General features: G+C 40.1%; 1 protein-coding gene across 2 annotated transcripts in view; it reads right to left on the bottom strand.

Moving 5' to 3' along the window:
- The window catches only part of wdfy2 (WD repeat and FYVE domain containing 2), a 41,834-nt gene that overhangs the window by 9,354 nt on the left and 19,233 nt on the right, over positions 1-13,247 (bottom strand). For both annotated transcript variants that reach the window (XM_043700435.1, XM_043700437.1), the window contains exons 4-8: positions 10,181-10,235; positions 7,790-7,940; positions 7,573-7,685; positions 6,749-6,875; positions 6,533-6,638 (exon numbers count right to left, since the gene is read on the bottom strand). In XM_043700435.1, coding sequence (XP_043556370.1) covers positions 6,533-6,638; positions 6,749-6,875; positions 7,573-7,685; positions 7,790-7,940; positions 10,181-10,235 — 552 coding nt within the window. The remainder of the gene's footprint in view (positions 1-6,532; positions 6,639-6,748; positions 6,876-7,572; positions 7,686-7,789; positions 7,941-10,180; positions 10,236-13,247) is intronic.

The raw sequence follows: 13,247 nt of genomic DNA, 5'->3' as shown, positions 1-13,247 counted from the left end.
TGGGAAATTTAGCCCAGTTTAATTTTATGTTTAGAAACCAAATATTTTGAAGATTTCAGAACAGATGCACCCCACCCCACGTGTGACAAACTTCTGTTTCATGTTACAGATGATAATCCACCTCCATATCCTTGCCCAGCACCTGCAAATATCCACAATCAACTTGTGGGTTTCAGTGTGAACATGGAATACCATTGCTCAATGCAAAACATCAAAAGCCAAGATCCTGAAAACACTTGCATTAAATTGAGGGACAAACTCAAAATTAAGGATTCTATTTTGGGTGCACAAAGTTTTGATTAAACGATTAAAATGCAAGGATTTGTGAAAAAACAAAGTTGCTAATTTCCACGAAAAACTATTTGAGGCAGTATTTAAAAATCTATTTTATTGACAGTTTAAACAAGTAAAAACTTAACATCACATGCATTGTTTTAGCATGCACGGACACAACATGTTAGTCCATTTGCTATTTATATTTAACAAAGGACTCATTAAGATGGGAAGCTGTTGGTTTAATGAAACCATATATTCCAGTTAAAGCATATGCTTGCTGGAAGTTTCATATGTAAATCTTTAAATGGTATCTCTTCCCTCAACACTCCTAGATACACTTGCTTCTGACTATTCTTGCTTCTTTCCTATCAGTTAATTGCCAACAGCTTAATAACTAATTGGTACTCTCTGCAGCCTTATTTGCTTGATGGCAGAGAAACAGCATCTACTCGCAGCAATGGAGAAAACTACAGTATGAGCATTTCAAGTCAATTCAACTTTACCACAGTTCTCATTTGGAAAATGACTAAAGGGGACAAAGGCTGGTAAATAAATAACCTAATTGAACTGCCACTCTACATAAACACCTGAGCCCATTAGTTAACAGCAGAATGCCAAATCTCATTGCTCAATCAGTAGTTTTGTTAATTAGTGTGCAGAGTGAGTTAACCTGAAGCAGCTGGAATTATGAATTAGTTAGATGAACAAGTCTCGCAATCTAAAGCTACATTTCTTTTTAAATCCATGTTCAGACTAGTCCAAAATAGAAGTCACCACACTTAAAAATGTCTTGGCGTGATTGGACTGGCTAAGAGAAAGCCACAAAAGCAGACTGGGTGTCTCTCATTCCCAAGTTATGCGCTTGTTTATTTGTTGGACCAAGTGCCTGGATTCCTCCATTGGTTCCACAGATTACAGATTCAGCAACAGAAACTTCCAGGAACAGGCCACTTATTCAACTATTCTTTAACAGGTACACTACAACGATGACTCATCATTCCAGAAATCTGGCATACTTTCTTCTTGTTAGTGATAAATACCCTGACCCAAACTTTAAAGGAAAAATCTGTCATTTAAAAAGTGTAAATATGTTGAAAACTGTATTGTACAAATATCACAGCAATGTTATTTAGTTGAATAACATCTTTGATAATTTTTCTCAGGATCAGCCAGATGTATAACAAGCAGATTCAGCTACCAAGAAATCTACATGGAGCCATAATTTTGATTTTGACATTTAACCAAGGCAGGAAGATGCAGAAGGAGAAAGTGAGGACTGCAGATGCTGGAGATCAGAGCTGAAAATGTGTTGCTGGAAAAGTGCAGCAGGTTAGGCAGCATCCAAGGAGCAGGAGAATCGACATTTCGGGCAGGAGGCTCATGCCCGAAACGTCGATTCTCCTGCTCCTTGGATGCCGCCTGACCTGCTGCGCTTTTCCAGCAACACATTTTCAGCTCAGGAAGATGCAGAAACAGATTAACAAGAGTCAAAGCTTTAGGTTAGAAAAGTGTTCAAGATCTTAAGTGAGCTAAACCCAGACTGTAATCCAGAAATTAAGAGCATTGTAGAAGTTTGAGAATTTGCATTCAATTTAAAAAGGAACCTGAAAATAAAGAGTTTATTTCAGTGAAAATGGACCTTAAACTGTAAAATGACATTGCTGCCTTAGTTTCTTAAAGGGAATATACTTGACTAATCAAACAGACAAACTATTCAGTTGAAGTTAGTTAACAATTGAAGAGCTGTTAAGCCACTCAATGTAGTTTTCAGTCACCAAATAATTGAAAGTAGTTGAGAGGAGATTGGTGGAGAAATTACTGAGGGCTGCATGAAATTTAGTGATATGGTAGGCAAAAAAAAACTAATCATATTGAGCAGAGACTTAAGAGCAAAGAACAGAAATTCCTTACAAATGCGCAGGAGAACCTCTCTCATTAGCATCTTTCTTGCTCAAAGTGGGAGCAAGCAATGCTAGGTCTGGTTCTGGGGAACATGATGAATCAAATGGGAAGCATCTTAGGAATAGTTATCATAGCATAAACTTGATATTAGTTATGGAAAGGGGCTAGTTTCAGCAAATTGACAAGAAATCTAGCCCCAAGTTAATTCAAGGTGAATACTGGTAAGCCAAATGTAAAACAGCTCAGGTTGCCAATTTAAGGATGCTTTGGGTCTACCTTAAGTGTATGTCTGGGGGAATGAGTGAGCAGCCAAAGCCTGAGCTCCCATCAGGACAAAGAAGTTTGAGTCAGATAAAGCCAAAAAAAGCAGTGGAAAGCAGATATCAGTGTTATAACAACAAGGCTGAATATACTAAGTGCCGAAATGAAGGAACGAAACGAGAGATCTGGAGACAGAAGAAGAATAAAACACTTTTGAACATAGCACAAAATCCAAAGGTCTTCCAAAAAGCACATCAACAGTAAAAGGACAGTCAAAAGAGGAGAAGGGAGGAGGAACTATTGGTGAAGATGGAAAACAGAGATGAGGTAGTAAATGAGTACTTTGCACTAATCTTTGTACCAAGGACACAGCTTCTGTCAAAGCAGTGGTAAACAGTTGGTTGCCAGGATATTGCTAAAAACATATAAAGATAAGTAACTAGACAGCTCAAAGTAGATAGCGGTTCAGGTGGGCTGCATCTTTTTTGTGAGCAAAGTCAGTGTCAAAGTCACACAGTGATGCTGCTGCAATTATCCTCAGATACAGGGTTGGTGCCAGAGAACCGGACGATTGCAAATATCACACCCTTGGTCTAAAAACAGGATAGGTAAGTTACCCGAGAGCCAAGTTGCTCTTGTAAGAGCAGGTACAGACATGGAAGGTGCAGTGGCCTCCTTTTGTGCTTCAGATAGCGTCATAGAGATGTATAGCACGGAAACAGACCCTTTGATCCAACTTGTCCATGCGGCCAGACATCCTAAATTAATCTAGTCCCATTTGCCAGCACTTGGCCCATATCTCCCCAAACCCTTCCTATTCATATACCCATCCAGATGCCTTTTAAATGCCGCAATTGTACTATCCTCCACCGCTTCCTCTGGCAGCTCATTCCATACACACAATATTTTGTTGCAGATATTTTCTAATTGGCCTGTTCAGAGATGTCATTACACACCCCTGGAGCAGGTGGGAAGTGAACTGGGGACTTCTGGCTCAGAGGTAGGAACACTAGCATTGCACCACAAGAGCCCCGTTCTGTCACCATTCCACGATTGTGTAATCCTGGCAGTGTGAAAGATATCGACTTTTAATGAAGAAAAGGCAGCATGGATTTATTAATTGGACAGACATGATTTGAGTTTTATTTTAATGAAGTAACAGAGGAGGTATACAAAGCATTGCAACTGAGGTTCTGGACATACACCTCCAAAAGATGATCAATAAGATGTCACATATAGGTACATTAGAAAATTTGAAGCCCATGAAGAAGAGATATTAACAGCATGGATTCTAAATTGGTTACTAGTAGTAAACAGTTATGGTAAATGGCCACTTTCTTTGTACAGGAGAGGGTTATATGCTGATCTTTCCCATTAAGTATTCAGACCAATGCATTTTAATGTATATTAATAACTTAGACTCTGGGGTACCGGGTGCAATTTTGAAATGTACAGATGAAACAACTCGTACATGAGGTTACTAGCGAGGAGGACTGCAACTGGGTTCAACAGAACAAATGGCAAGCTTGTAAAACACACAGATACACAGCTGATGAAACGCAACCCAAAAAATGAGTTAGCTAATTTTGCTAACAACCACCAATTATAAAATGGATGGGGTAAATACATGCCTGTGATAACTTGCATAACTTGGAAACAGGCAAGACAGGCAGATTACAAACACATAAAGGGAGTGAGGGCTTTAAAAAGAGGGATATAAAGCACAAGAGCAATGAAAAAGTTATTGTTTCATGGGATGTGAGCATTACTGGCAGGGAACTGAATGGCTTGTTAGGTCACTTCAGAGAGCAGTTAAGGGTCAACCAAATTGCAGTGGATCTGGACTTATACATCGACCAGACCAGGCAAAAACATCAGATTTCATTCCCGAAAGAACATGAGTAAACTAAACAGATTTTTACAGCAACTAACAACAGCTTCATGATCACCATTACTGAAGCTAACTTTTAATTTCTGCCTTATCAAGTTAATTTAAATTCACCCTACAACTCCACCAGCAGTCACAGGATTTTAATTTTTCTATGCATTCACTCATGGGATATTTTGGGAGGTGGGGTGGGGCATGTATCAGCATTTATTGACATCCATAGGTGCCCTCAAGAAGGTGGTAGTCAGCTCTCTACTTGAGCCACTGCAGTCCATTTGCTGTAGATAGACCCATAATGCTGTGAAGGGGAGCATTCCAGGATTTTGACCCAGTGACACAGAGGAACAGGTATATATTTACCAATCAGGATGGTGACTGGCTTGGAGGTGAGCATGCAGGTGGTAGTGTTCCTATGTATCTGCTGCTGTTTTTTTGTTCTAGATAGAAGTGGTTGTGGTTTGAAAGGGTGCTGTCTCAGGAGCCTTGGTAATTTTCTGCAGATAATAAACATTGCTGCAGTTGAATAATGTTAGTGGGGGAAATCAAATGTTTGTGGATGTGGATGATTTGAAACACTGTCTGCATAGCATTTGTCTAATCAATGGAGTAATAAGACCAGTGACATTACCACCATGACACCACCTCTCCCTAAATTATGCAAAATCTTCATAAAATATTTTTCATTTGGAAAACTAAGAACATAAGACTTTGAACAGGATACAAAAACTTTTTTAATGTTTACAGAAATGATATATTAAAATTATTTGGACAGGCTGGAGGAGGTTTTCTCCTCAAAACGGAGGAGGCTTCAAGGAGATTTGATAGAGATGTTTTACAAACAATTTATACATGTTAAAAAAGTTACACTTTTTCCAATGGCAAAAAGATTGGTAACCAGGGAGCGTGTATTTAAGGTAATTCCAAAAGAACCAGAGATGACATGAAGATCTTTTTACTTCAAGTGTTTACAACTTGAAATGCTCAGTCTGGTCAAGTGGTGGACACACTCAAAAATAGCTTTTAAAAGGAAATTGCATAAATATTTAATGAAAATAGAACTCAAATGTTGGAAAATTAACAGCAAGTAAGGAAACTGGATTGCTCTTTCAAAACATCTGGCTCATACTTGGTGGACTGAGTGGTCTCCTCATGAACTATAAAACTGTGAAAGTCCTGGGGGGGGGGGGAAGAAACTGGATGTCCTGACCTGGTCTGCTATTTATGTAACTTCTTTTTAAACCTTTGAAATGCAACTCTGGTTTGACACTAGAGTTGGCTAACTCAACTGTTCTCTTAAGTGACTTGGTAAGACATTCAGTTGCATCAAACAATAAGCAGCAAAGAATGGGCAATTTTTGTCTACCAGCAATATCTATGACCAGATGAAAGTTATTGTTTAAAAGAAAACTTGTATTTATGAAATGCTCTTCATGATCACTGGACATCTCAAAGCACTTGGCCAATTAAGTACTGTAGAAGTGTGAGCACTGCTGCAAAGTAGGAAATACAGCAGCCAATTTGTGCACAGCAAGGTTTCACAAACAGCAATGTGATCATGATTAAATAAATTGTATTTATGATACTGATCGAAGGACAAATATTGGCCCCTCAGCTCTTCAAAATAGTGCAATGAGATGTTTTACATGCACAGGAGCAGTCAGATCAGGCATTGGTTAAAAAAGTTATCCCTCATCAACATTACGAAAAGACTGGATTACCTGATCATCATTAGTGTTGATTTGTGGAATTTGCTATGTGCAAATGGCCATTGCATTTCCGACACTATAACAATGATTACACTACAAAAGTACTTGGTTGACTGTACACAGTGAAGCACTTTGAGATGGCCAGTGGCTGACCAAAATCTGATTTCCCAGCCTGCTTTCCTCTGTGTTCCTGCTTTGCCAGGCTACAAGTCACTACTTTGTGCACTTTTTCCTGAAAAGCCATAAAATTCTCCTTGGCTCCCCACTTTTGTTGAGAATGTAACTAATGGTTATCAACACAGCAAGAGCAGCTCTGAACCATTACAAATAGACTAGCATCGAAATTAAGAACATTTTTTACTTTGGACTGACTCGAGTGCAGTACACGATGGAGGGAGGTGGAACTTTCACTGTTGAAAGCAAGTGAATCATTAGAAATGAGTTGGATTCTATTTGCATGGTGTTCAAATTTGAGGACTGAATGAAATTGCATGCTGACCTCTTGCCTCTTTACATCCATGTTCCACACAACAATCCCACCATCTGCACCACAAGAGATCAGCTGCCGAGTATGATGTGCATAACAAAGGGATTGAACTTTATCACTGTATGACAGAAACAGAACAAAGAGTTAGCTAAAGCAGCACAATTGCACTCATGCACAGGTCGGAAGAGCAAATATACATGTGAATCAATAATACTGCTGAACACTCACTTGTGGCCTTGTAGTTCAATGGCAGTTCCCTTTCTTCCTCCTATATCCCACATTATAATGGAATGATCGGAGCTACCCGAGAATAATGTCCGTTGAACTGGATCCCAACAAAGTGCAGTGATGCTGCCTGGAGGACAGAGGGATTTTATATGGTCCAAGTAATTGCTCTTTGGAAATAAAGCTTCAAACCATGCAAAAATAAAAATTACTAAATTTCCATTAAGTAGGTCAATTCAATCTTGTTTTTCTTTATTCATGGGATATGGACACGGCTGGCTAAGCCAGTATTTATTGCCCATTCCCTATTACCCTAGAGAAAGGGATGGTGAGCCTTTCCTTGAACTGCCGCAGTCCATAGGGGATAGGGACACCCAAGGTTTGATTACAGTGCAGTCACCTCATCAGATACTTCAGGAGACACAACCTCTCTGCACTCCCACCAACCACAGTGAAGCTCCAGAGGTTTGTCACTGTGACTTGTGTCAGAAATTGGACTGCTACCAAAAACATTCACGTACACGCTCTCTACATTGCATCTGATTTCAACTGTATGCTGACATTTTGTTCAACTTTTACCATTTCAGAACCAATAGCAGCTGCCATGCTTTCCATCACCAACATGCTTCTTGACAATTTGAATATGTGTGGACCTTTATCTAGAAATAATCTAAAACATCATTCACATTTTAAACATATTCACATATCAATGAGGGAAATATTGTAAAATCAATGGGCAGAGGCTGAGGACTGTGTGATTGCACATCATTGGGTAGAGACAGGGAGACAAACATGAACTTCAACTAGACAAGCTCTGGTTAGCTTACCACTGTGTCCTTTGAATGTTGTAACAATAGAACAATTGTCTTGTTCAAGCTTCAAAATAGTCACCTGCCCAGAATAATCTCCAACAAAAGCATGTCGTGTTTCAATATCAAATCTGAGACTGATGGTTATGGAAAAGTACGAAAGGTCGTCTTCAGTAAACAAGGTGCCATAAGCCACATTCTACCTAAGATAGCACACCATTAGTATTGAGGATACTGCAGACATGAGGCACAAGCAGAAGTTCTGTGGGTGCCTAACCTTCGACCACTCTCTGAACAATGCCACGTGAAGCTTTTGTCCTGTCCTGTGCTCAGCACCCATTCCATTTCCAAAATAAATAGGACCATTGTCACTCGGTTTTGATGAGCTGTGGGAAACAAAAAGGAACAAAGAGTTTGGCTCTCGAACGCTCTTGCATTTTAGTTTAACATAAAGAAAACATCTCAAAGTGGTAAATGGTTGCAACATAAATCAAGGCCAAAGCAAAATCTCCCAATTCATAGTATTGCTACATTCATGGGAACATTCTGAATCATACACAACAGTTGAATATCCCCAATTTCAAATAGCAAAGAAAAATAGATTGGCACAAATTACGACTTCCACTAGTTTCAGTATAGACCTGGCTTCTAGGATATTATGCAAGTTTTAAAAATAACGAGGGAAATAAAGAGAGTTAAATGGTAGTTGTCTTTTCCCTAGGATGGGGGATTTTAAGACATGGGAAGGCACATGTTTAAGGTGAAGGGAGAGTGATTTAAAAAGGACATGACGGGCAAATTTTTTTTTTTTTTTTACAGAGGATGGTTCGAATGTGGAAACAACTTCCTGGGGAAATGCTGTATGATTCCGATTCATTAAGTGCTCTGCGTAAGAATGAAAGCTCAGCCTGCGCAACAGGAAGATGTCGAAGCTGTGCATGCCAATAGCTCTCAAGCATGATTTTTTATAGCTGCACAAAAGAAAGCAAGCAAATGTGTAGAACTAAACTTGGACCAAAAAAATGTGCTTTGGCATTGGCACTGAATACCAAAAATGTAAAAAAACTGCAGGCTCATGCACAGCTGCTCTTTGCTCCAGCAATTTCTTCAAGCTGAACACCATGCTCCCAAGCACCTCAATCCAAAGCAGAGGAATTGCTCATTTATGGTATTTTGCTCATTTGCCCAGAAACTTTTTTTTAAATCCCTCCCACCACCCCCACACTATTGGACTGTAGTATCACAAAGGCCCTTTCATAATCCAAAGTGATAATTTTCTATGTGGAAATGCTATTGATATTGAGAAACTAGGGAGACCAAGGGTCACATGCTTAGTATCTGGACATTGTAATAAGTAATGCCTACTCGCAAGCATCAGTTTAATCTCTGCAGCTACCAAGAATATAATCAACTCAGTTCAGTTTCATGGAAGCACAGCAGCTCATGTGGTCTATTTATAACATCAGGCCATGGGTAGAATAACAAGATTAAAAACCATAGTTACTCAAATCAGCTCAAACAAACTAGGACTGCTTGTTTCAGTGAAATGGACTAAGGAGGACGAGGGATCAGAATCCCAAGTAATATGAAGGCCTGAACTAGGTTAGGTGGAAGAGTTTTCTGGTCAGAAAACAGAGCATCTATTGGTGCTATTGCCCACTCTCATGACTCACTGAAATCCTTCAACCAAGAGTTAGAGTTGCTTCAGGGAAGGACAAAAATCACCTTGTTGACAAGGTACCTTTTGTATGCAGCCAAGTGGTCTTCTTGACTAGTTTTGTTCCCTGAAAAGGGATTTCCCGACTTAGCCACCCTGCCCCCCACAGTTGGCCTGGATGCTTGATCTAGGTATTCATTTCACTGAAGACAGCAACATTCGGTGGGGTGCAATGTACCTGTCTCAGGAAGGAACAGTGGCACTACATTGGAAGGGTTAAAAGGATTAGTAGGTCTTCCACTGTGATGGGCAGTGAACTTTGAGTTAAGCACTGATAGGCTGTTCCATGATCTTTTCAGCATAGCATCAACCAGTTTTCAACCTCACTGTGACAAGCCAGCATCTCATGTCTCTGGATGGTTCACAAAACCTCACACCAAGGGTTTGCCCCAGGTTACCAGCTCTGAACTCTGATGCAAAGTCTTGGGAAACACCATGGATAGGTAAAATAGCAGTTTTCTCACCCTTAGCAGGAATGAAAATATATAGTCATCAGTTCTTATGCTTTCAGACTTTTCCCTTACTCTGAATTATCATAGAATCCCTACAGTGCGGAAGCAAGCCATTTGGCCCACCGAGTGTACACACACCCTCCGAGGAGCATCCCACCCAGACCATTCCCCTACCCCTATTAGTCTCCACTTCCCCTGATTAATAGACCTAGCCGAGATATCCCTGAACACTACGGGCAATTTAGCATGTCCAATTCACCTCACCTGCACATCTTTGGATTGTGGGAAGAAACTGGAGCACCTGGAGGAAACCCACACAGACACAGGGAGAACATGCAAACTCCACACAGATAACTGTCCAAGACTGGAATCGAACCCACGTCCCGGGCACTGAGGCAGCAGGGCTAACCACTGAGCTACTATGCTGCCCTGGGGAATTAATCAAGAAATTCCTTACCGAGGTAGCTCTTTGCAGAAGTCATTTTGTTGTAGTCCTCTGACAAAATAAACTCCTGACAAAAGACAAAATATTGTAAACTTCCCTTGTATCATTTGTATGAAGATTTAAGCTACTGCATTAAAACACCAGAAATTTCAGTTCGTTAAAATTTTAAGAAAATTTAGCATCAGATTTTATTTTTAAAAGACAGTGTGTACTGAAACTTGGCAGATTTCTGAATAGGATTTGTCTACTATTCACCTCATCAGTGCAACAAACAGTCATATTAAATAGTTTGACATAGAAGATATGAGGATCAGTGAGTTAAGGACATAGAGAAGGTGATTCATAAATCTGCATTAATGATTGCTACTGTTAACTTTGTTGAGATTAATGCCCTGGAACCATTAGGTGTTTGTGGGAGAGCAAGTTAAACAGTTCGATGGTGCTTTCTTATTAAGATGAACCCGGAATGTATTAACTCACTTTTTTGTTTGTAAAGTATTAGTTACCGAGAAAATGTTTCACAGTGTTAAAATATAGCCAGAACACATCCTAAACTACAGCTAACAAGGAGGACCCCAAACACAGGAACTTTGGATTTGAAGACAGGTAATCCACATTGTATGAACGATTAAAATAAAAACCAAGGATTTCCCCAAATAGCCTCCTATTTAATACAATTCATATAACATGACAAACTATTCCAGTCAAGAATAAGAAGGCTCCTTAACCAGTCTACGCACTTATTCTCTCATTCAGCATCCTCCATGCTCCCTCAATTAATTTGATGAGCATAACCTCTGATTTCCTTCCTCTCGTATTTTTATAGTAAGCCTCCCCTTGAATACATTTATATAATTAGCCTCAATTACTCCATATGGTTCCACTGTCTGCGTTTAACACACTTATTCTGAGTTCCTTCCCCAATTTCTTGGTCAATACCTTCATTTGGCAGCTTCTACCCAGCATACAATGAAAGAACTCTCTGAAGACACAAAGACCCAATTTATTCATCATTTCAGTGTCAGTGTAACCTCACAATTTTAGGATTATCCTTGTAAATCCTTTTTACATCTTTGCATGCTTCTATACCATCTGCATGTTATGACAATGAGACTGCAAACAATTCTCTCAATGTAATTTGATATGAACTTAGATTAACTTTTAGAGTTTTCAATTCTCAAAAACAAATTCACCTCATCGGTCTTAAATGGGCGGCAATTAATTTTTAAACGTGAACCTTGGTTCTACAACTTCCCACAAGATGAAACATTCTTTCCACATCCACCTGGTCGAGACTTCAGGATGTTATGAGATATATCCATCTCTTAATTTTTAAAAACTCTGTTAGATACAACCCTAACCTGTCCATCCTTTCCTCAATACAGCATGACCAATCCATGACCATGTGGTTAATGCTCACTGAACTGCTTCCAAAACATTTACGTTGGTCCTTCAATAAGGAGACTGATAGTCGACATGGTACTCCACACTCAATTAGCTTTTTCTTGGATTTGGTTATCTTTTTATTTGATTGACGATGGTAAATTGCTTTTGCAGATTTCCAAGCTCAGTGTAAGGATGTAGGTTTATTAACGCAAGGGTACTCCAACAACTATCATTGCAACCATGCTAAATACAACTCTTTCATGCTACTCCTCCAAGTCGGTTTCCCCAATTATAATCAACACATTTCTTTGTTGTTTGTTATGATGGCCGATTCCCAAATCATTGGTCCCTAATGGCAGAAAATAATAATGCATTAGCACCCCACCAGTAAATTCATATCAGGATCTAAATAAGTTCCAAAGCAAACAAGCTCAAACTAAAATAGACATCCTAGGAGAATTGTGAGTGCATGTGTAATATGCACACACACGATGTACTTGCAAATTGATCCATCCAAAAGACAAATGAAACTACTACAAACCAGCACAAGTGTGTTGTCATAGCGTACAGCTTGACTGTGAGGTCATGCCAAAAGCCTCCAGCCAGAATTACTGACTCCATAAAGGGTGAACAAGTCTGGAAGAAACTTGTAATTTCTGAAGTCTGATGGATGAAGGCTAAAGAGTAGGCAATGTCTTAAAATAAACTGCTTTTAAATTGAGACAAGGGAATCATTTCAACTGAATGGATGGTCTCCACTGCTCATTTTAACAAGATGAAAGGACCTGTCATTCATACCCAAATTTACAATCAGATACCCATTCCAATGTAAACAAAATAGGTCTTGAATTTTGAGAAGCTAATAAATAGAGATGAGACCTTGCTCCCTAATTGACTTACTCTATTGCTCTAGTCCTTCACCTCTGAACTACTCACTCTTCAATCTCTTTGGCGTTTCAGCAGCTAATGATTACCCCTGCAGCTCAGCCATGGTATACCTTTCTCATCTTCAAACATTCCCTCAAGGACTGTGACCTTCACATTTTTACTCACTGTGCATTGCCTAGGAAAGTACTGAGGGGTTTCTGCACAGGGGCCTCCAAATTTCTACGGCATTTGCCTCACCCCTCAGAGCATTGCATCTGCTTTGTTTTAAGGATTCAGCGTTTTCTGAGGTCATGCTCCTCATGCCATTTGCATTATCCAATAGTGTCACTTGTGCTTCTCTGCCCCCAAATGCCCACATAATCAAATGAGGAGAAAGTGAGGTCTGCAGATGCTGGAGATCAGAGCTGGAAATGTGTTGCAGCAGGTCAGGCAGCATCCGGGGAACAGGAGAATTGACGTTTCGGGCATAAGCCCTTCTTCAGGAATGAGGAAAGTTTGTCCAGCAGGCCAAGATAAAAGGTAGGGAGGAGGGACTTGCGGGAGGGGCGTCGGAAATGCGATAGGTGGAAAGAGGTCGACGATGCCCTCCACCGCATCTCTTCCACTTCCTGCTCATCCGCCCTTGAGCCCCGCCCCTCCAACCACCACCAGGACAGAACCCCACTGGTCCTCACCTACCACCCCACCAATCTCCATGTACAGCGCATCATCCGCCGTCATTTCCGCCACCTCCAAACGGACCCCACCGCCAAGGATATATTTCCCTCCCCTCCCCTATCAGCATTCCGTAAAGACCACTCCCTCC

This window comes from Chiloscyllium plagiosum, chromosome 12 (assembly GCF_004010195.1).
Source record: "Chiloscyllium plagiosum isolate BGI_BamShark_2017 chromosome 12, ASM401019v2, whole genome shotgun sequence".
NCBI lineage: Eukaryota > Metazoa > Chordata > Chondrichthyes > Orectolobiformes > Hemiscylliidae > Chiloscyllium > Chiloscyllium plagiosum.
This window is presented reverse-complemented; position numbering and strand designations above follow the sequence as displayed.